The 21,065-nt window shown below is 38.9% G+C and overlaps 1 protein-coding gene across 1 annotated transcript; it reads left to right on the top strand.

Annotated features, from left to right (window-relative positions):
* The first annotated feature begins 829 nt into the window (after positions 1-829).
* LOC122094087 lies at positions 830-18,698 on the top strand. The gene is made up of 8 exons (XM_042664744.1): positions 830-1,135; positions 4,995-5,135; positions 5,346-5,438; positions 5,521-5,647; positions 15,027-15,133; positions 16,958-17,038; positions 17,854-17,939; positions 18,046-18,698. Exons 1-8 carry the CDS (start codon positions 851-853, stop codon positions 18,263-18,265), a joined length of 1,140 nt encoding a protein of 379 aa, XP_042520678.1. The 5' UTR covers positions 830-850; the 3' UTR covers positions 18,266-18,698.
* Positions 18,699-21,065: the final 2,367 nt, after the last annotated feature.

Here is a 21,065-nt window from a genome sequence, read left to right as displayed (position 1 = left end):
TGCCTCTCCTTGAATTACTGAACTTAGGCATTGAGTAACCGAGATGGCCTTAGTCAGCCATCCAAACTGGTCTTTGAAAACAAAGCCCAAACCACCTTCCGAAGTCCTTTGGGGAAGCGCCGCTTCATAATTAACATTGATGTAACCTGGAGCTGGGGGTGACCATTTCACAATTATAGCATGAATAAACCCGCCTGCTGCTACATTATGTTGATGATCCCTTGTATTAGCTATAGTAAATTCAACATATGCCTTCTTCGCCACTGTTATCACTTCTTGTAGAGTTCATATATTGACATTGAAAACCAGATCATTCATTTCACGCGATAGATACCAGCAAAGGAAAGATGCTCTAGAAAGCGGGTCACGACCAAGCTTCTTATTTGATCAGAACATGACGTCCCAACTTCCTAACCATTCATGGAGCAATGAGATATGAAATGGGACCATGCCTAGCAAATGAGGTCACACTGCAAAGTCCTAAAGTGGGAAAGCCTGATTGAGCCACCGATCGGAACCAAAGTGGTCCAAAGATTCCATAACCGTGGTTTCGGATGATGGACTATATCTGTTATTGTGGTCTTGAAAGGTGGTTGATTTTGTAATTTTCATGGCCTTAGATTGCTATCCAGTACTACTCGGGAGTCGGGTAGTCCAACTCTAACTGACATTGACTGCATTTGATAGGTTTATCAGGTGTGGAGTTATGCAATAGATACCAATCCAACTGTTCCTGTAGGAGCTTACACTTTGCTGCTTTAAGATTCTAATCCAAGAGTCATGATTCTGTTTGATCACACGTCTTTATTCTGAAGTCTAGAGCGAGTCCGGAAAGCGTTTCCCTCTGAAGATGCTCACTACAGCTCGTGCCTTGAGATCGAAAAGCTATTCAGCTCCCACCATTCGAAGCAGAGGGAAGATGGATTCCCGACCTAGAACCGTTCATGGTTCGCCTCTTCGAGAAGGTTGTAAGGAAGGGAGTGATGATGCCGTTATTACTCTGCAGCAATGGCAGGGTTGGGGAACTTCATCTCAGTTTCCTGTCTTGGTGAAGGAGGTTGTAAATGATATGGTGGCTGTGGAGAGAGCTATGGATTCTCAGATGAGTTTTGGTGGAAAAGGGGGGAAGCTTCAGGTATGTAATGAAATAATGATGAGTAACGACGGGAAATGTTAATTCTCTTATGTTGTTTGTTGGTATTGGAAATCTAGGTGAATGGAGAGCTTAATGAAGGAATTTGTCATACCTAGGGTGTTATTTTCCTTATTAGAGCTTGTATTTTTGTTTGGTTTGCTGGGTTCTTCCTGGAATTCAGAAACAATTACTGGATAGATGAATAGATTCTTAAATAGATTATAGAATGGGATGCTTCCCTCTTGTTATGGAAGATTGATTGAAGTCTATTTTCTTTTATTATACACGGATATTAAATTAATTTTTGGATTAGGATTTCAAGTTCTTCCACATGTGATTCTTTTCCTGATTTGCAGCAGCACTGTTTCTTGTAAATTAACTTGCTCTTGGAGTATTATTTCTCAATTTTGAAGCTGGAGAAGTTTCTTGTGATGTTTATGGTGCCATGGTTAGGCTTCCCACAATGTGTGCACTAATCATTGCTGCGCAGCAACAGTCATTATCAATCCACTTGGGCTATCATTTAACTCACCCCCAGCTATAGAGCCAAATTGTGGCAATGAAACATGAAATAGTTTGCCTGGATGAAAACCTAAATATGATTTATTATTTTGTTTCTCTCTTAAAACACGATATATGGAATCAAGGATTAACACTTGTAGAGCAAGTATGAATAAGTTGAGGATGCCAGGACATTGGAAATGGTATTCTATATTACTACAATAAGCACAACCGTGGTAACTTTCGGTTAGCCCCAGTGGGTGGCAAGGTGAGAAGGAATTGAATGAGATGGCTTGTTTATGTGCTGTGAAGATCATTGGAAAAATTATCGAGGATGAGCAACTCTGGTGTTATGAAAAGCCAATGGTGAAAAGGAGCATGGTTTGGTATTGAGACAATACTTGTGAACTCATGTTCTATATATAATATGGTCTTAGACAGAATTGGATGGCATAACCAGACGCATTTAAACGGGATAAGGGTTCCTTGGGCTGAGGGATCCTAGAGTGACATAAAACTCTGACTTAGTATTTAGCTCTATCAAGTGCATCGACCATGGGATAATAGCTATCATGCACTATGGGTTCTATAACTATGACCTTATTAAAGTTGTATTGGAGGATTGGTGCGATTCCAATTATTATTTTTTACTGATGCTAATCACCAAGTGGGAATACTGGGTTGTCTGAGATTTATCCTCTTACTTTGGCCTCTATGGTTCCAACAGTGGCGCTTAGTACAAGGGAAAAGGGCTTAAAATAAAATTATTCAAAGTTTTGATGAAAAGCATTAATACATACAGACTAACATCAACTATTGCTTTAAATAGAGTATTAGTAATGTAGAAGGAGATTACAAAGTAACTACCCCCAATGTATTACAGACCCAAACCAAATTAAATAGAACTCTAGAATTAGCTTGATAAAAATCAGAAATAACAATAGGGAAACAAGGGAACTAAGACCAGAAATAAACCCCAAAGAACAAAGAACAATGCGGCAGCAAAACCCAGCCAAGGACTCAAACCGATAGGAGAGAAAACCCTGCAGCTAGGGGTAGAGAAGAGTATCTGCGGTTGGAACTATAAGGCTCTAATGGAGCTCAAATTCTGGTCGATTGTAGGCCTTATTATGAAAGACAAAACCTCTAAAGTTGATTGGCTTCTGATGGCTGGATTGAAAGTTACTCAGTTTCTTGATTTCTGACCTTGGAGAGAGAAATAAGGAGAACTCTTCAAGAACCACAACTGGGCTTATGGACTGGTCTTCAGATGATCGATTGATTCTTAGGTAGCCTAGAGCACACCCTTAGAAGGGGTGGTTGAACAGATCGAAGAATAGGGAGCTGAGGGAGATTGATTGATCTTCAAAAACTTGGACTTCATAGCAGGTCGGTTCTGATTCTGCATGCTTTTACAGATCTGAATACTCTTGTGTTGATGATCACAGCAAATAAAGAACAATAACAAAAGTAGAGAAAGAGAAAGATAACCAAGAGAATCGTATGTGGGAGTGGCTATCTCGGCCCGGGCATTTCACCCACAGCTATCTCGGATGTTTAGAAGCAATTGACTGCAATCTTTGTTTATTCCATTATGAAATTCTGAGTACAATAGCTCATCTTTAAATAGAGGGCAGAAACTATCCTAATAGCAGTCACATTATAACTAGGAGTTGTACTCCTACTTGGACTAACATTAGAAACCTATACAAATTAGGTAACTAAGTGTGCACTGACTAATAGCCACTTATGGGCTTTGTTACAAGTAAATTGGTGGCCACTAATGGGCCTTATTGAATTATTAATCGATGGGCCCAATGGGCCTTTATTAACTAATGACTAAATTAAATTAACACTTAAGTGGACTGACTTAACTGAAGTGGATCGATGGGCCCATCTTGCTGGCTGATGGGCCTTTAATAGATGGAGATCGAAACAGCCTTAAGGCTGGTTCGATGGCTGCTTGGCTGGATCTCCCTTTTGCAATAGTGTAGCCTATAATGGGGATCTACATCAATTAGGGTGGGAGATTATTACTCTGTTTGGCCCCAAGTAGTTGGGAATAAGATCTTAGTGAGTGGAATGGAGTTAAATCAAGAACCTTGCTAATAGAATTATAATACAGTAAATCATCAAGCATGACAAAATTAATTGTAGTCCAAGATTTAACCTCGGTGCGTGGAGGCAGTGAGTGTAGGAGAGGTTCTTATGCAATCGTCCCATTCTATGTGGTTAGGTTCTTCAGGAAACCACCTCCCGTGTGAGAAAGGTGGTGGTAGTTGATGCAGGAGAGGTTTTCTAGGTGCCTATTCGTGGTGTTGTGTTCTTTTGCAAAATTTCCATGAGAGTCCAAATTGAAACTCATCATCCCACAAACCTGATGGATAATAGTAGTATTAATCATAAATGCAATCAGGAGGTCCAAAAACTACTTCTTAAGCGATATCAAAAGTAATAATATCATGACATAGAGATATCAGGGTTTAATGTTATGGGCCTTTTGGCTTAGTTGGTGGCCAATGTGCATGGTTGTCTCAGTGATTGCGGTAATGATACCTTTTGAAGGGGTACAATATCATAAATAGTCATGGTCATGATTTGAGAACTTGGTATTGGGAACGGGATCGTCTGATCCCGATCCCGATCCTGATCCGGATCGCTCTATATCGGACAGGAATACCCATGGTTTTACGTTCAAAGCCACTTTTTTTCCTACCATTTTACCCCTTGTCCATACCGATCCATTGATATCGTATTGGCCAAGAATCGGGATCGATCAAGGCCAATACCAATCCGATCTGGCCGATTCCAACCAATCTGATCCGATTCCAACCGATCTGATCCGATTCCTCAAACTTTGGTCATGGTAGACTTACCATATCCACAGTTGTCAAGGCGGCGCCTCGGACTCCTTGTAATCAGACCCCCTTCAATGCCTTGGGTGGCCTAGATGCCATGACAAGTATGACTTTAACTGTCTTACTGACTACATAGCATTGGGATCTGGTGCTGGTCATGTGTACAACTAAGGATGCCATCAGGCCCAACTCAAATGGGCAACTTAGATAGAATCTAGATAATTGTGACTGCTTTCAGTGTAAGAGACTTGTATGTGGCAATTTGTTGAGTGGATTTGATATATATATATATATATATTTTGTTTTGTATTGTATTGCAGTTTCACAAGTTTGTTGTTAGGCAAAAAATTCTTTATTTTGCTGTTCTCTCTGTCTATGATTTGTGCAAAAACCTTCTAATGACTGATCAGCTAGGCCTTAAAGGAAGGATTGCAAGAGAGAGATCCGTTAGTCCTTTAGTATTTATACCCTAAACCTCTAATGTACTCTGTCATTTTCAGGGAGATTTCAAGCTCATAGAGGATAAAAAGCATAGGGCAACATACCAATCATTAGTTGATTCCGAAAATAAACTTCAGTTTTTTTCAGCTCGACAGATTGCATGTCGTTTACTTGGAAGTAGGGGTTACCTTTGTCAGAAGGTATTCATCTGCTCTCATATGAAGAGATGGTAACTTCTTATGGGTTTGATTTTGTTTTTTATGTTGTTAATGTTTAGTTTTTACCTTTTTTTTTATTTTTTCTATAAACAATCATGCATTGTTAGAATGAGATGCTCTTTGTAGTTCTTTCTTTTCTTTTATATTTTTCATTTATACATTTTGGGGAGGGGATTTCTGGTTATTTTGCAGTGCTGGCTTGCTCTGGAAGATTGTATGTGTTCAAAAATCACATCCTCCCCTTTATGGCATGGGATACGGTTCTGGGTGTATATGCATCCAAAGGTTTGAACCTTGTTACCTTCTCATTTCTTTTCTTGTCCTATTCCATGGAATTTTCTGATAACTTATATTCATATTTATGCAGGATTTTTTACGGCAAAATAATACTGGAAAATTGTTGTGGCAAGTATTTGGAGTTCATGCTGCAACATTGTGCCTCTTTGGCATTGCTGAACATGAAGAAAACATGTGGAATGCATTCAAGCTTGGAGGTCTTGACAAACCTTAGCTATATGTTTTAATTTACATGTCAATGTGAATTCTTCGTGAAAGTAGGAATATAGTTGCATGGTTGTCAAGGAGTTGCCTTGGGTCCAAGGCTACAACATGCCTTATTTGATGCTAGAAAGGGACCACCTTGGACACCTTGGCATCGCCTTGTGACAATGTTCATATAATTTCAGTTTTTTAATATCACTAATTTACATTGATTTATGTTTGTTGCTTTATTTTTTTATGCATATGCTTATATTACATTCTATGCTTTATTTATTATATGTTGGTTTCTCATATTAGGTCATTACTAGCATAATTATATCATATTACATTGATATGGCTTCTATGTTGCATATAAGTATAATTGTATGGAATTATTATTTCTCTATTACATATACTGCACACCTAGACGACTTATCGCTTATTCTCCTTGGCACCCTCCCAACGCTTTGGGTTGCCTAGTCACCTTGACAACTATGTATAGTTGTTAGAAAAGTGTCTGGAGAATAATTCTAAGGGGGTGCATTTAGGCGCTGCATAGACTTTTGAGCCCGTTGTTGAGCACAAGTCAGAGGTTCAGCATATTGTCTTGTTGGTATTTTCTTTCTGACTTGTCAAAATTTTCAAATGTTTGAGCTTTTCCATTTTCCGCCTCCAATTCTATTGTCATGCCCATTTTTTGGAATCTCTTGAATTTGGTCATGGACAAATGATAACGTATGCCAATTGCAGTTGTTAATGTGGTTTGTTGAACACGCAAACTCCAAGGTGGTTGCATATGCTGGGACATATAGAAGGATCTTAAGTTATTTAACTGTAAAATCAATTGGAAAAGATCATAAGCTTTGAAAATCATACCAAACAATTAACTAATTGTGCAAAAAGCGGAAATGAATCATGGATGGGGGAGATGAATTTTTGTTAGCCTGGAAATTTTACGTATGAAACTAGTTTAGTATCTGTTGTGTTGATCTTATATTTTCATTGTGTTGGATATTAAAATCAGTACAAGACTTAAAGGTTCTAGTCCGTTTGCTTTTCCTACATCTTTTGGATGTACTGACACATAAAGGCTTTAAGAATTAGGACTTATCTTGAGCAGTAATCCCATTGGATGTGATGGATTCCGCAATGTCATTATCTTCTGATTAATAGTAAAGTTTCCTTTATTGTCACTAGGTTTGATACTGATAATTGTGTGGAAGCTTGAATATTGTGTTTATGTCATCACAGTAGAGAAAATACTACAAATAGAGAGGATGAAGCAAACACATAATACAGATGTAAAATGGTAATTGAATGGGTGAAGATGATCAAAACTAATTTCCTCTATACAAGGGAGATTAGTAAGACAACTAGATCGGGCACAATAGACAACAAAGAGATAAGAAAGACAACATTGTACTAGTGAGCAACTTTCAATTTAAACTCAAAGAAATGCCCTTCTGAAGAGAAATTCTGAGCCCTTACATTATGGGGGTATGCATCATGAAACAACTAGGAACTAGGCTTACTGCTACCTTCACAGGACCAAGGTTTTAAAACTCGATCTCACCAAGCTTCTCGCCAGCCCAAAAAAATGAGATATGGCACACCGAAACCTTGTAATTTTTGGGCAGTCGACTCGCTGGTAGATCTCGGTGGCCATATGGCCTTTGTAGGCCCTGAAATTGTGTATTTACCCTATTTTAGCCATTCTAAACACAATGGAAATATCAGATTTGCAAAAAACAAACTCAAAATGGTACTTTGACAATGTACCCTATGTAAGAATGCGGCGAGTCTTAAACACTTCATCTAGTATGATATATTCATCAATCCACCTTCCACAATCACCATTTTGACACAACTTTATCATTAGAATACATAAAAGCCACAATTTCTAATTCTTACAATCATACTGCTGATTGATGAATCGCATACATTCAAGTAACAACTAATAACGAAAAAGTAACAAACTAACAATGTAACATAACAAGTAAACATAAAGCCATAATTACATAACATCTCCATCCTAGAAACCAAGACTCCTAGTACTGAAATGAGTGACGGGCCATATCATCATGTTGTTGCTGAAGGTGTCGAAGTATGTTTTGCTCTGATTGAATCACAAAGGCTGGTCATGTCATAGTTTGATGGAAGTAATACTCAAAGTCAGCCACAACAACCATATAAATATCATCATTAACAAACTGGAGGTATCCAATCCTTGGGTAAATGTCTCTAAAACTAAATGAGCTCAAACGCGATCCATAGCTACTGCTTGGTGCTTGACGGACAGGAATCACCATGTATGGATGGGGCTGGGGCTGGGGCTGAGGCTCTGGAGCCCCGAAGATGCTATCCACAAAACATGACCCAATCTGGGTGTGTGAGTCGTGTGACTGACCTCCATACTCAGTGGCAGAGGGGTAAGAGCTTGCCTGTGGCTGTGGGTATTCAAACTGGCCAAATTGACTATAATGACTATAGTCTGAACCGGTTGTCCCTGTGCCATATATAGCTGAAGGTACATCTAATGGCTCCCTAAGAATACAAGTACCAGTACCACTCTCCATGCTTAAGCCTCCTAGTGTGTCAGTCAAGCTCCTAATAGAGATGTCCATGGAGCCCACACTATCTTGCTCCCAGATAAGAATTGACGACGTGAGCCACTCCTATAGGGTGTGGGTGTGGGTGTGGGTGTGGGTGCAGGTGCGGGTGAACATGCACCACGGTCCATGTCCTGTGTGGCATGAGTGAACTGAGTCTCCTGTGAACCACATCTTTGCTTGCTCCGGTTCAGTGTAATGGTACCTCTTGCGTAACCCCCCATCACCACCATCATTACCACCATCCCCATCCCCATCACCACCACCATCCCTATCACCACCATCATCACCATCACATGCATCATCATCATCACCACCACCATCACCACCATCATCATCATCATCATTGGACGGTGACCAAACAGTTTCAGGCTCAACATCAACCCCAGTAGCTTGGGTCTCGAAAGGCCTGGGTATCTGTGAAAGCACACGGCCCTCTTGAGACATATACTCATCCACGTCCTTACCCATTTGACTAGCTACCACGGGGTCGGCCAACCCCCAGGATGATCCATAAGTGGATCGCCTCGATCCTTCACCCATTGGTATAAGAGATCATCCTCCTCCAGATCTGAGTCTTCTTGGAAAATGTTAGTGAGTTCAATTGGCTCACTGCTACCCTCTTGGCCTCGACGTATATGTTGCATCTTCAATCTCATATTGTAATGCACAAATACCAATTGCTCCAGCTTTTCATGACCCAGTCGGTTCTGCCTCTTGGAGTGGATCAGTGAGAATGTACTCCAGTAATCCAGTTATGCTCATATCCAGATGCAGAACAAGTTGGGAGAGCACTGAGCACCTTGATTGCTATCTTCCTCAATTTAGGTGCATCTTTTCCATATAGGACCCACCATTCACCCGGGGTAGTAGTTTGTCTCCCAGCCACTGCTGCTGCCCTACCAAAACTCCCATTAGCATCCCTGAATTCCTTCATCTACACATATTTCAGACATTGAATACAAGTTAGTACACAATATGGTATGTACTCCAACACTTGGGAAGCTATAACCTATAAGTCTATGTATCTTAAACATTAACCCACTACCCACCTCAGTGTTGCATGCTGCCTGCAGATCAGCTTTAGGGACCAACTTTCCCACCACAAGCTCCACTGCTTCTTTCAATTCATCATCCATTCCTAGATCGTACTTGTAATGGAACTTAGGATTGAGATAATACGCTGCAAATTCCATAAGTAACTTGTCATTAACTGTAATGTGTAAAGTAAGTCTTTAATAGTTAAGTTTATACTCACCAGCTTTATGCAGTGGATACATAAAATGTTTCTCCCATCTCTCCTCAATAATTTTGATGTAGGATTTTGCACCTCTAGGGATAGATGCCCTCAACTTGTCCTTCATTTTCTCCATTGCAGCATACACATATGGTAAGGTAGGCTTATTCTCTGAGTCTACCAACCTCAAGATAGTTACTATTGGGCCAAATATAAGAAGAACCTTCTTCACATCTTGCCAAAATCCTTCACTAGAGATGGTGGTCTGTGCTGCGATTCCACCTGGAGAACCCGATTCCCTTCATTCAAACCACTCTTTACTAGTAAACATGGATCTCAAACCAACCGTCTTATCTTGGAAGCTCTTCAATGCAATGTAGTTGGTTGCAAATCGGGTCATACCTGCCCTTACCAAGTCTCCACCGCATTTTTCCCTCAACAAAGTGAGAGAAAATCCATGGTTGTAAACAAATGTGGTCACTTGTCTTGCCTGTTCAACCACACCTGCTACCAAAGACTTCTTTGCCATTTCTTTAAGCATTAAATCAACGGAGTGGGCAGCACATGGTGTCCAAAAAAGGTGGATGTGTTTGCTCTTCCTATTCATTAGTTTCTCCCCCGCTTTCTTGAAGTTGCTCCCATTGTCTGTGACAATTTGAACAACATTCTCAGGCCCCACCTCTGTGACAACATCCTTCAACAACTTGTATAAGTACATTGCATCCTTCTTCACCTTGGATGCATCAACAGACTTTAAGAATACAGTCTTCCCATCACAATACACCATGAAGTTGATGATGGACTGTCTAGTTGGTCTAGTCCAACCATCACACATCACAGTAGCTGCCTTAACTTTTTGCAATTCTCTCCATTCTGCCCTGGACATATCTGATTGTGGGTTGTAATCACTATCAGAGTCAACATCCACTGTTGTTGGGTGAGGATGACTCTCTAAAACTGCCTCATTGAATTCTTGGTCCAACCTTTGTTTCTTCGCCTTCTTTAACATTCCACCTCTTAGACTACGTTGTATATCTTTTATGACTTCATATGGTGCTTGGGGGCATTTGGCAACATCTTTATACCCACCAACCAAATGCTGTTTCAACCTAGTAGCACCTCCAAAATTTATCAACTTTTGACAATATCTACACCTTGACTTTTTCTTATCATCGGATATAGGATCCCCATGTAACCATGCAATATCACCACCATGAGAAGTAGACATTGTTCCCCAACTTCAAGTCTTCAACTCTATTGCATAAAAGTGTCTGTGCATGAATTAGTAAATAGTAACTTACTAACTATTCAACATAAACACTATATTGTAAAGAATGCATGCCTTAAGAGCTACTCAATAACTTGTAGCTATTACTTATTTATCCCCTACATTTTATAAATTTTTCTGTAATTTTAAATCATATTTTTTTATTAATAATAAATCAAAGTTCATAATAAAGTATACTAGAATGCAACTAATAACACCATTTTCATTTCAAAGTATACAAACTATATTTCCACAACATTAGAGTAATTTTCCATCGAAAGCAGAAATTTTTTTCATAATATTTTGATTTTTCTGTAATTATTTAAAATATATTATAATTTCAGAAAAGTAATTAATTAATTTATTGGCTGAAAAAAAAAAAGGCCACCATGAGGCTGTAGATCAGCCTTTGGTGACCAACATATAAAAAATTGAGTACCAAACATGTTACATAAATCATATTTTTCCAATTTTTTTTTCCAAGAAAAGCATTTCTTGTAGAAGAAAATAAAAAAATTAATTGAAAAAACAGAACATTAATTTTTCTTCCATGAATGTATAGATCACCCTTAGTATCATGACATATAAAAAAACCAATGGTAAGAAACAAGATTTGATAATGTTACTTTGAAAAAAATGGATTTGGGAAGAAGTTTTAACCTAGAGTGTTTTTGAGGGGAAAAGCCACCACCAATCTTGAATATCTTTGCTTTAATGCAATTAAGAGTGAAGATCTCCAAGAAAGAATAGATGTTCCACAGGTTTTTTGAAAATTTTCTCTCAAAAATAGGTCCGAGAGACAAAACCAGGCGAAACCAGCGAGATATCTCGCCTCTTGGGTCGAAATCATGTATATATAGTGTGATTTGGGCCAAAAATGGACCGAAATGGACTGAAACTGGTCGAATTGAAACTTAGACCAAGATCTCGGCGAGGTCTCGAAATCTCGCTTGAGATTTTGTCTGTTTTCTGCCTCCCCAGTTCTCCCATCTCGCCTTTTGGGGAAAACGAGATCTCAGCGAGCCGAGATCTCGCCGAGTTCTTAAACCATGCACAGGACCCCTCAACAAAATAGTGAATTATTTCTCTCAAAAGGTTATTTTTTCAAATGAATTTTATTAGAAGTTTAGAAGAAGAAGAAGAGGGACCTACGAACCCAGAATACTATCACCAACAGCTAAAACCAAGAAAACAGAGTAGCTAACGGCTATTATTTTAAATAGGAACTAGCAGTGAGCAAGGTTCAAGAAGTTTGACCCTGGTTGAAACCGAATTCTTTTGGGTTTTGATCGAAATCTGGTCAAAATCCTGCATGGGTCCATGGTTGGTTTTGTTTGAAAATTTTGGTGGTCAAACGACCATATTTTGGGCAGAAACTTGACGGAGACCCTAATTAAGTATCCCTAAACACAATGGAACCTTTGGATTGTTGAAAAACACAATCAAACTGTTAGTTTGGTTTTATATCCTAGGTTGACAGTGAACGTTGTTCTTTGCCTGTATATTTCTCAAAGATATCCTATGTTACACATGATTTAGTACAAAAACATACAAAATATAAAGATATCCTATGTAACACATGATTTAGTACTATAACGTATAAAATATAGTGAAACCAATTAAAATATGCAATTACAAGTGTACAGTCACTGACTTCACCAGTTCACATAAAAGGTGCCAATAAGTCCCTTACCCTTCCTCCTAGACTCCTAGTCTCCTAGTCTCCTACTCTATGTCAATACCTCAAAGTTCTGGACTAGCTCGAAAGATGAGGAATATTGTTGTTGCCGACGAAACAGTTCCTCTGACTTGATCACAAAAGGTGGCCATGTCATGGTAAGTTAGAAGAAAGCTCAATGTCCATCACAACAGCCTAATATGTCTCATCATTCACTTACTATAGGTACCCCCAACCTTGGATATAGATCACTAGGTCGGGAAGATTATGCGAATGTGCCTCCATTGTAGTTGCTCGGCGAACCGGACTGATAGAGTTGTTGGGGTTTGGGATGTGGAGATGCTATCCACCAAAGATGCCACACCTTGTGACATATTAATAGTGCGGAATGAAGATGATGAAGAGCCATGCTAATCGACCATACCCAATACTGGATTTGTTTGTGGGAAATGGTGGTGCACACCACTATCTTGGTTGCCCGAACCCATACCTTCCAGATTGAGGCCTCAAAGTGTGTCAGACACGGAAAAAAAATCTATCTCCATGTCAATGTTGTCATGCTCCTCATCTGGTCTAAACCTGCAACGTGGGCCTCTGGTATAACCTACTCGTGTGGGGGCATGTGCACCATGGTTGGCGTCTTGGATAGCATGATCAAACCTCTGCCTGGTCATATTCATCTCGAAGGTTCACATAACTATCTCCTTGATCATTACCGCCATCATCTCCAGCAGTATAGGGCGACGGTGTGCGAGTGCAGCAATTGGAATCCAGTCAACATCCTCGCTAGGCTTGGACTAAAATGATTGGGGCGTCTGTATGTGGAATCGACCCTCTTGAGAAGACATGAACTTGCCAACATCGGCCCCCATCTGATTAGCAATCTCAGGGTTGGACCTACTACCAGCCTGATCCATCACTAGGTTACCCCAATCCCTCACCTACTCATACAGGGCATCCTCCTCATCTGACTCTAGCTGAAAGATGTTGCTGAGTTTGATTAGCTCTTTGTCATTGTCCATCCCAATGTGTATAGGCTGCATCTTCAATCTTATTTTGTAGTGCACATACACCAGCTGCCCAAGACGTTTATGACCCAAATAAGGTCTGCCCATAGTTCTAAATCTTGATCGAAACTTTCCATTTTCTACACAAGTTTTTATTTTTTATTTTCCTTGCTCAAAACTTTTTATAATTATTTTTGAGTGATAATAACCTAATTAACCAATATGTAAGTATGGAACAACACATAAACATCAACAAACTTGGAATATCTAGTGAGTTCCACTAGGTTTCATGCCGGATCAGATCGATACTGAATTTTTTGGTTTGTTTTGACAGAAACCACCGACTTCTTGAACCATGGCGGTGAGTGTCCTTGATTGCAGGTGAGAGAATAGGAGTCCAATCGATCTGAAATTTCAGGGGTGAATCTCAATTCCTAACCCTCTTGAATCCAACTAAAGACTACCCAAGAGAACAATTGGGGAACTAATATGAAAGCACTGAAATTGTATCCTTGATTGCAGGTGAGAGAAAAGGAGTCCAATCAATCTGAAATTTCAGGGGGTGAATCCCAATTCCTAACCCTCTTGAATCCAACTAAAGAGCACCCAAGAGAACAATTGGGGAACTAATATGAAAACACTGAAGTTGTATCTGGAGGAAGTCACTAGAACTGTTCTGAACTTGACTATAGAACTCACAGCCCGCAGAAGGTATTAACCCCAAACTTTGCAGGATTAGTCGTCCTTAGGAGTATAGCCAACACACAAAATTTCAGGCAGAAAAGAGATGAATAGATAGAGTTCAATCTCAATCTGGTGGACTGTAGGTGCATCCCGGACTGGAGAAAAATCAGGAAGAAACCAAGGAAACTCAACTATAAAAGAAAAGGACAAGATGAAGAAACAGTAGCAGGGAAGAAAGAGGAAATAGCATAAACAATGATGTAAGACTTAAAGACTGAAACTGACTTCAACTCCATATCTTACTACCATTATTGGTAGCTTAGCAAGCATATAATAATAAGTATGAATTTTACAAAAAATAACTCCAAGCAAAGAAACAAATTCCCTACCTCCCACTTTGGAATTGAAACCCTAGTTTAGGCCTGGTTCTCCTTGGCTTCGTAACTGGTTCATATTGATCCAACCAAGCTAGTGCTACTGCATCACAAGCTCTCTTACCAAATTAGAAGCAACTCAAAAAAGAAACTTGATATGGACTCAAGCTATAGCCTAAAACTAGAAAACAGAAGTTAGAAACTAATCAGGATTACTAGTGATTAAACAAAATAAAATCTAGAAGTAAATTCCCATATAAGGCTGACTACCCCACCTTGTGGGTTATGGAATTGGCCCATTATAACAGAAAACCCAAGTATGCTTAGCCCATGACCCTTGATCAAGTCCAGTCGATCGGATTTGCAGCCTATACCCACATCATTCTCACTCTTTCCCACGCACGCGTGCACACACACAAAACAATGCTCATTTACTGTCCTATGATATTTGAGAGTGCTTTCACATTTAGTATTATTGTTTAGTATTTCAAAGGTACACTGTGGCCCTTTCCTGATTTAAAGCTGATGTTATTATAGGAAAAAACACGGTCTGGTGCCTTTATCCTAATACGAACCTGTCAACCAAATCAGTTCAGGATGCCTTTCAGGGATCTTTGGCTAGTTTAAAAGATCAGCAACCGATGGTAATTTAACTTGTTTACTTGTGCTGACTCTCTCATCATATATTATTTTCTCTGATCTAATATTTTAATCTCCATGTTTCTGATGCAAATTCATGGTGAGGGTACTATTTGTTCCACACCCACCCACACCTGTGGGTGGTATGGGTGGTGCTTTCATGCATTTACTCACAAGGAGCATGAATAATCAGTGGCTGTGTTTGGTTGGTTTCCAACAGGCTGTGGGAAGAGAGAGTTCAGTGCCTCACTGAAGAAAAAGGCTTAAAATGTTTAAATTTTTAGATGCCCAATCCTTACTGACTCGGACGTTACTTGAGAAAAGTGAGGGAAAGAGAAAATCAAGAAGATGATGATAAAAGCATGTAAATAAAATAATGAAGGCTATCCATGGGAATCCCCCCTCCCTGAAAATTTGATCTTCTATATATATATATATATATATACACACACTTTGGGAGAGGGTTCTCTGAGCAAGTAGCATATGGAGTACATCAATGAGTGACAAAACGGTTTCATACATAGGGGGGCAGAGAGGTCATTTCATGTGAGGATATATATATGTATATATGGAAGAAAGAACACTACTCGCTGGCGCAGGTACACGTCTAGACACGGGTGTGGAAAGACCATGCTGTCCTCGCGCTGAAGATGCTCGCACCAGCCCTCCCATTGGCTGCACGTGCTGTTGTGTACCTGAACCAGCAGGTAGCGTTCCCTTGCCCTATATATATATATATATATATATATTTATACCTAATTGGTTGAACACATACAATACCCTATTTATTGTTTATCACAATATTGGAGGGACCTAACTGGTTGAACAATACAATACCCTACTTAGTGTTTATCTCAATATTTTATTGATTGTTCGGAAACTAACTGTGATTGGACTACTTGGAATAAGCGTGAATCACCAATTGTTAGACCATATTGGTTGACACTCAATCCAAGTGTCCCTTCTTAAAACATTGTCTTTCATGTGGTAAAATAGTGGTGATAGAGTTGATGACTAGGGTGGAATTATAAACCTGTTTTTTCTGTTTTGTTGTGTTGCGTTCCCTCCCTTTTACTTATTTTTTTCTCTTGCTGTCTTTCATCAGATCCATGTAGCCGACCCCATTTAGTTGGGATAAGGCTGAGTTGTTGTTGTATCTCCAATATAGTTTATTAGAATCGCCCCCTCCCCCAAAAAAGAAAAGCCTGGCTTCTCCCCTGGGGCTGCCATCTGTCATTTTATTTAGTTTTGTCAAGACAACCGAACATCAACAGAATTTTGGGAAAGTATATTCTTTTCGTTATTCTTACTCCCTTTTTTTTTTTTTTTTTGGTGCGGGGGAAGGGGACAATCAAAATCAAATGCAGTGATAAGGAGGATGGTGTAGAATTAGTTTCTACTGGTTTCTTCCTTTGATATTTCCAGATATTGATTTGTAAGTAATTTCTAGGGTACTGTCATCTTAAGATTGGTATCTTCCCTTGTTATTGCCACATAATGACACTTTAAGTTACTTCTAGTCCTGTAATTTTTGGTTTTGGTATCTTACTGGCACATAATGACTTAAGTAATTATTAGGGTCCTGTCAGCTCAGGATTTGGTGCTTGTAATTACTTTTTGCAGGTCTACGAAAGGCCCGAGGCAGTGAGTGTGATAAAAGTTTGAAACAGAAAAATAATGATTGGGGGCTGGATTGTGTGACAACAATGTATATACAAATGTGCATGGAAATATCTTATGCTTCTTTTGAGTCTTCTTACTTTGGAATCTCTTAGTTTTTCACTTTCAGTTAAATGAGGTTGTAATTTCATATTGGTTCTGGTGGACAGAAGTATGAAGATTGTCAATTGAATTTTATTTTGATTGATGGCACGTGGAACAACTCAGCTGCAATGTTCAGTCGTTTGAAGGTAACAAGATAAAAACATTTTTATTGATAACCAGAACACCTTTAAAAATGTGATGGAAGAATGCAAATATTATTTTTTGCTCGTCTGTCTGCACAGACCCATTATTTAGTGTTCCATCTTCGGAGATGGCCTTGACCAATGATGAATCCGGTTGTACATTCCTAACCATCTAATTACATAACTCTTTCGTGAATAGATCTCCACAGAGATATATATTTGAATTGACAGATAATTACATTATCTACAACTTTGACCTAGAAGGTTCCTGGTTGGAACCGATCAAAAGGCAGGTTTCAAGCTCCATTTTATGGACTCACTGGCAGGAGAAGAGGGTCTTCCCATCTTTGCATCCTGCTTCAAGCATGCTTGTGGCATTATAAACAGAAGGGGGAAAAAAATGAAACATGTGACAGAATGATCTGACCTAATGTGTTTTTGCATTATATTGTAAGCATCAAATACTTTATGGCAATAGTTATAATTGATATATTGGGACTTTGAATTGGTAATTATGTCGTGGTTTCCATATTCTTTACTTTATGTATGGAAACCTTTTTGCTCGTCATGTGTCCATTTTTGTCTTTATTTTCTGGTGGTGTCGATTCCCATTTGACATCATTTTGTGTCTGTAGTTAATCTAGAGAGACATACAAATATGCGTAGTACATAGGTACATATGTAAAATAAGACCTATATATATATATATGCTTTTTACCTCGTTGACATAAGTGGATTCACCAATTTTAACATGGAATTGCATCTTAAGTTTGAGTTTATGATTTTAGGATTTACTCTCAATACTTCGTTTGCAACAGGAACAAGCAAAGTTAGTCTGGGGAAAGGAACATCTCTCGTGCATTTCTCTGGCCATGCCAGGTGTGTCTGTGATGCACAAACTCCGGTGAGTCGTAGAATGCAACAATATTTCTGTCATTGGTTTCTTCTTCTGCTCCTCTGTTTTTCTTCTATTATCTATGCACTTAGTAGTACTGAATGTTCTGAGCCAGGCCCCAACCATCATGGGACCGTACCTGTACAGCAGCAGCCGCCATCGGTCTCTTGTCAGAACTACACGACCTTCCTGAGTTGAGCTCACTTGGCTTGGATAAACAGGCAGAAGCAGTGGAAGACACCTTGGTGGTTTTACTGGAGGCACTTACATCCAGGAGGCTTCGTATGGGTAGGTCCATCACACGCAAAGAAAGGCAAAACATCAATAACCATTGACATCATTCCACTTGTAAGAGTAAACATTATCCCTTTTAGAATAGATTTCCTAGGTATCTAATCTTAGGCTCCATCTGGTTACCAAAGAAATAAAGGGAAGAGGAAATTTTGTAATCATTACTTCAACTGATGGTGTAACTAACTCCAAAACATTTCATCTTAGTTTTAGGTAAGTTATACAATCATAATTACAAAACTTTACTTTTCTTCCCTTACCCTTCCCTTCCCTTTACTTGTAACCAGACAAAGCCTTCTACCCAAAAGAATCCTTAGGGAGGGGGTAGGGACTTTCAGAAATACAGTAACTGTATGGGCAGCTTAAGGGAGGTTTTGAAGGTGAGGTTGTTCATATTTTTGATTGGTCTGAGTCTGGTTTTACAGAAGGAGAAAAGAGTCTTCATCAGCTGAAATAAATATGCATGTGTTCTTTTCCCTTGCTGTCTTCATCTTGTGGTAGTTATGGAAGTTTAGCTGCTAGTCATTGAGACGGAAATTTAATTCAATTTTCAACCTTTCAAGGACCACGAGGAAAAAAACAAAGAGTTGCAAGAGATCACTGCCTGATTGTATGGCCCCTGCATTAGTATAGGTGCCAATGAAAACTTGTGCAAGGGCATCAACATGAATGGAATTTATATTTCTTAGAATGGAGTGATAATTTAGCCTGCCTTGTGTTTGGGCACAAGGGCCACATGACTAGGAAGATTTCCTTAATTACAATGATTGTCGTAACTTGTTCTTCAAGGAATCTTGAGGCACTGTTTTAAGAATTGGGATTCTAAGTCAGATCAGTGAATCGGCCAGTTCAGAAATCCTGGCTGATTGTGGTCTATTTCAACCAATTCGAATTGGTTCGATTCCCAATTCCATTTTTTGAAACCTTGCTTGGAGGTGGTCTATTCCATCTTGGTCTAAGATTGCAGATTTGTGGATGTTAACTAGTCAATAAGTTTGAATGAACAATTTTTGGTTGCAATTGTATTAAAAAAATTTTGATTCCCTACTAACCACCTCAGCCCTCCACACCCCAAAAGAAGAAAAAGTTTATCAAACTAAAGAATAAAAAAAGAAGTCAAGCCACGTGAGGTACTGCTTTGGGGGAAGGAATTCTAAAAGGGCGAGGTGATTTGGGCATGAAGATTTTTTCTTAGTGAGAACCAATGTTAAGCTGCCATGTGGGAACTATCACCAACTTCCTAAACTTTGACGAGTCGCCCCTTCTTTTCATTATAATTGATTTGACCAGGTCATTTGAAAAGAGGAGATTTAAGTGACGTATTGGCTAATCCATGACTTCAATCCAATTGGCAAATGGAAAAGAGGCGTTAAAGTGATGATGCTATCTGTAGTGGATCTTTCAACTGTTCTGTAATAGTGGCCAAGTGGCACACTACATGTGGTCTCACTTTCTCAGTTCCACGGATGAGGGAAAAAATGGTTTTAAAACTTCTTTATTTTGTAGTGCTTGATTTGTAGTGCACTGAACATATCCGCTTGAAGGTACTTCCATTGATGGACAATAGTTCTCATGAAAGGGAAAAAATGGGCTATGGGCTATGGGCTATGGGCTATGGGCTGTGACCATCCAACAAATTTATGTAAAAAAGACATCAGATTATGTTACAGATTTGCATATAGATTATTAAAAAATAACGTATGGAAATATATATATATATATATATATGAGAAAGAACTTTGCTGGTGTGTTGTTGTCTATGCCGGTGCATAAAGGCAATGGGAGAGTGTGTGACAGCATCTTTAGTGCACGAGGTGGGGGCCAATCTGGTCTTTTTATAGTCAATTGTATTTAGGTGTAGATAATATTAGATTGATTGGGTTCTTTCTCCTCCCATGTAATATAGTTTTTAAAAACACAAAAAGCTAAAAATAAATAGAGAAAATGTTTTCTATGGAGGAGTGCGGCCTCTATGCCAGACACATGAGGGGTGAAATGACTGGCCCACATGAAAGAAAAAATGATTCTTTTGTGGATGTTTCCTCTTGTGTTCTCATGGGTCCTCATGCACTCATAGGAATCACACTCTGCCACAAGAAACATTTCTCCAAATAAATAATAGGAGAGAGTTGCACGCCACTAGCTTTTTTGGAGCTACTGGCTCAACCAATGTGGTTGGGATGGGAGGGGTAGGGGGGGGGGGGGGGGAAGAGAGTGGTACAAGTTGGGCACCTTGCTTTCCCTTAAATAATATGTAAAAAATATATATATTTTTGAAATAGAAGAAAATCTAAATTAAAGGAAAATACTAAGAACATTAATGTCCGCCAGGTTTAGTAGAATGTTTGTTGTTGTTGTTTATCATTAAAAGGAGAACGAAGTAGATGGGACAAATGCATTTCAATCAATTACGTATAAAGAATGAGGTTTCTTACATCTTCAAATATTAAAAAAAAAAATGTCATTTACTCTAGAGAAGATTTAGGGTTTAGAAGCACATGTGATTGCCAAAATAATAATAATAACCATCCAAATTGTTTTTACTAACCTAGTAATCCATTGTAAAAAAAAAAAAAAGTTTTGATAAAAACACAACTCTTGTTTTTATCCTTGATTGCAGCATATTTAATCCCCAAATGATTATGAAATCAATAATATCATAGTCGAATTTGCTAATGTAAGTAAGGAATCAATTTGATTTTGCAAAATAAAAATGTTTAAATCCCCAAATAAAAGGGGTTTGCAAACACGGATTATGTAATGTAATTTGTAAGAAATTATCGAGCGTTAGGGTCACATATCGACCGGATACAATTAATACATTTTTTAAGTATATCAATACTG

This window comes from Macadamia integrifolia, chromosome 11, assembly GCF_013358625.1.
Source record: "Macadamia integrifolia cultivar HAES 741 chromosome 11, SCU_Mint_v3, whole genome shotgun sequence".
Classification (NCBI taxonomy): domain Eukaryota; kingdom Viridiplantae; phylum Streptophyta; class Magnoliopsida; order Proteales; family Proteaceae; genus Macadamia; species Macadamia integrifolia.
This window is presented reverse-complemented; position numbering and strand designations above follow the sequence as displayed.

Coding starts and splice junctions, on each gene's coding strand:
- LOC122094087 (XM_042664744.1), top strand. CDS start 851: ATGCTCACTACAGCTCGTGCCTTGAGATCGAAAAGCTATTCAGCTCCC. Junction 5,648..15,026: donor GAATGCATTCAAGCTTGGAG/GTCTTGACAAAC, acceptor ATGTTATTATAG/GAAAAAACACGGTCTGGTGC. Junction 15,134..16,957: donor TAAAAGATCAGCAACCGATG/GTAATTTAACTT, acceptor TCTGGTGGACAG/AAGTATGAAGATTGTCAATT.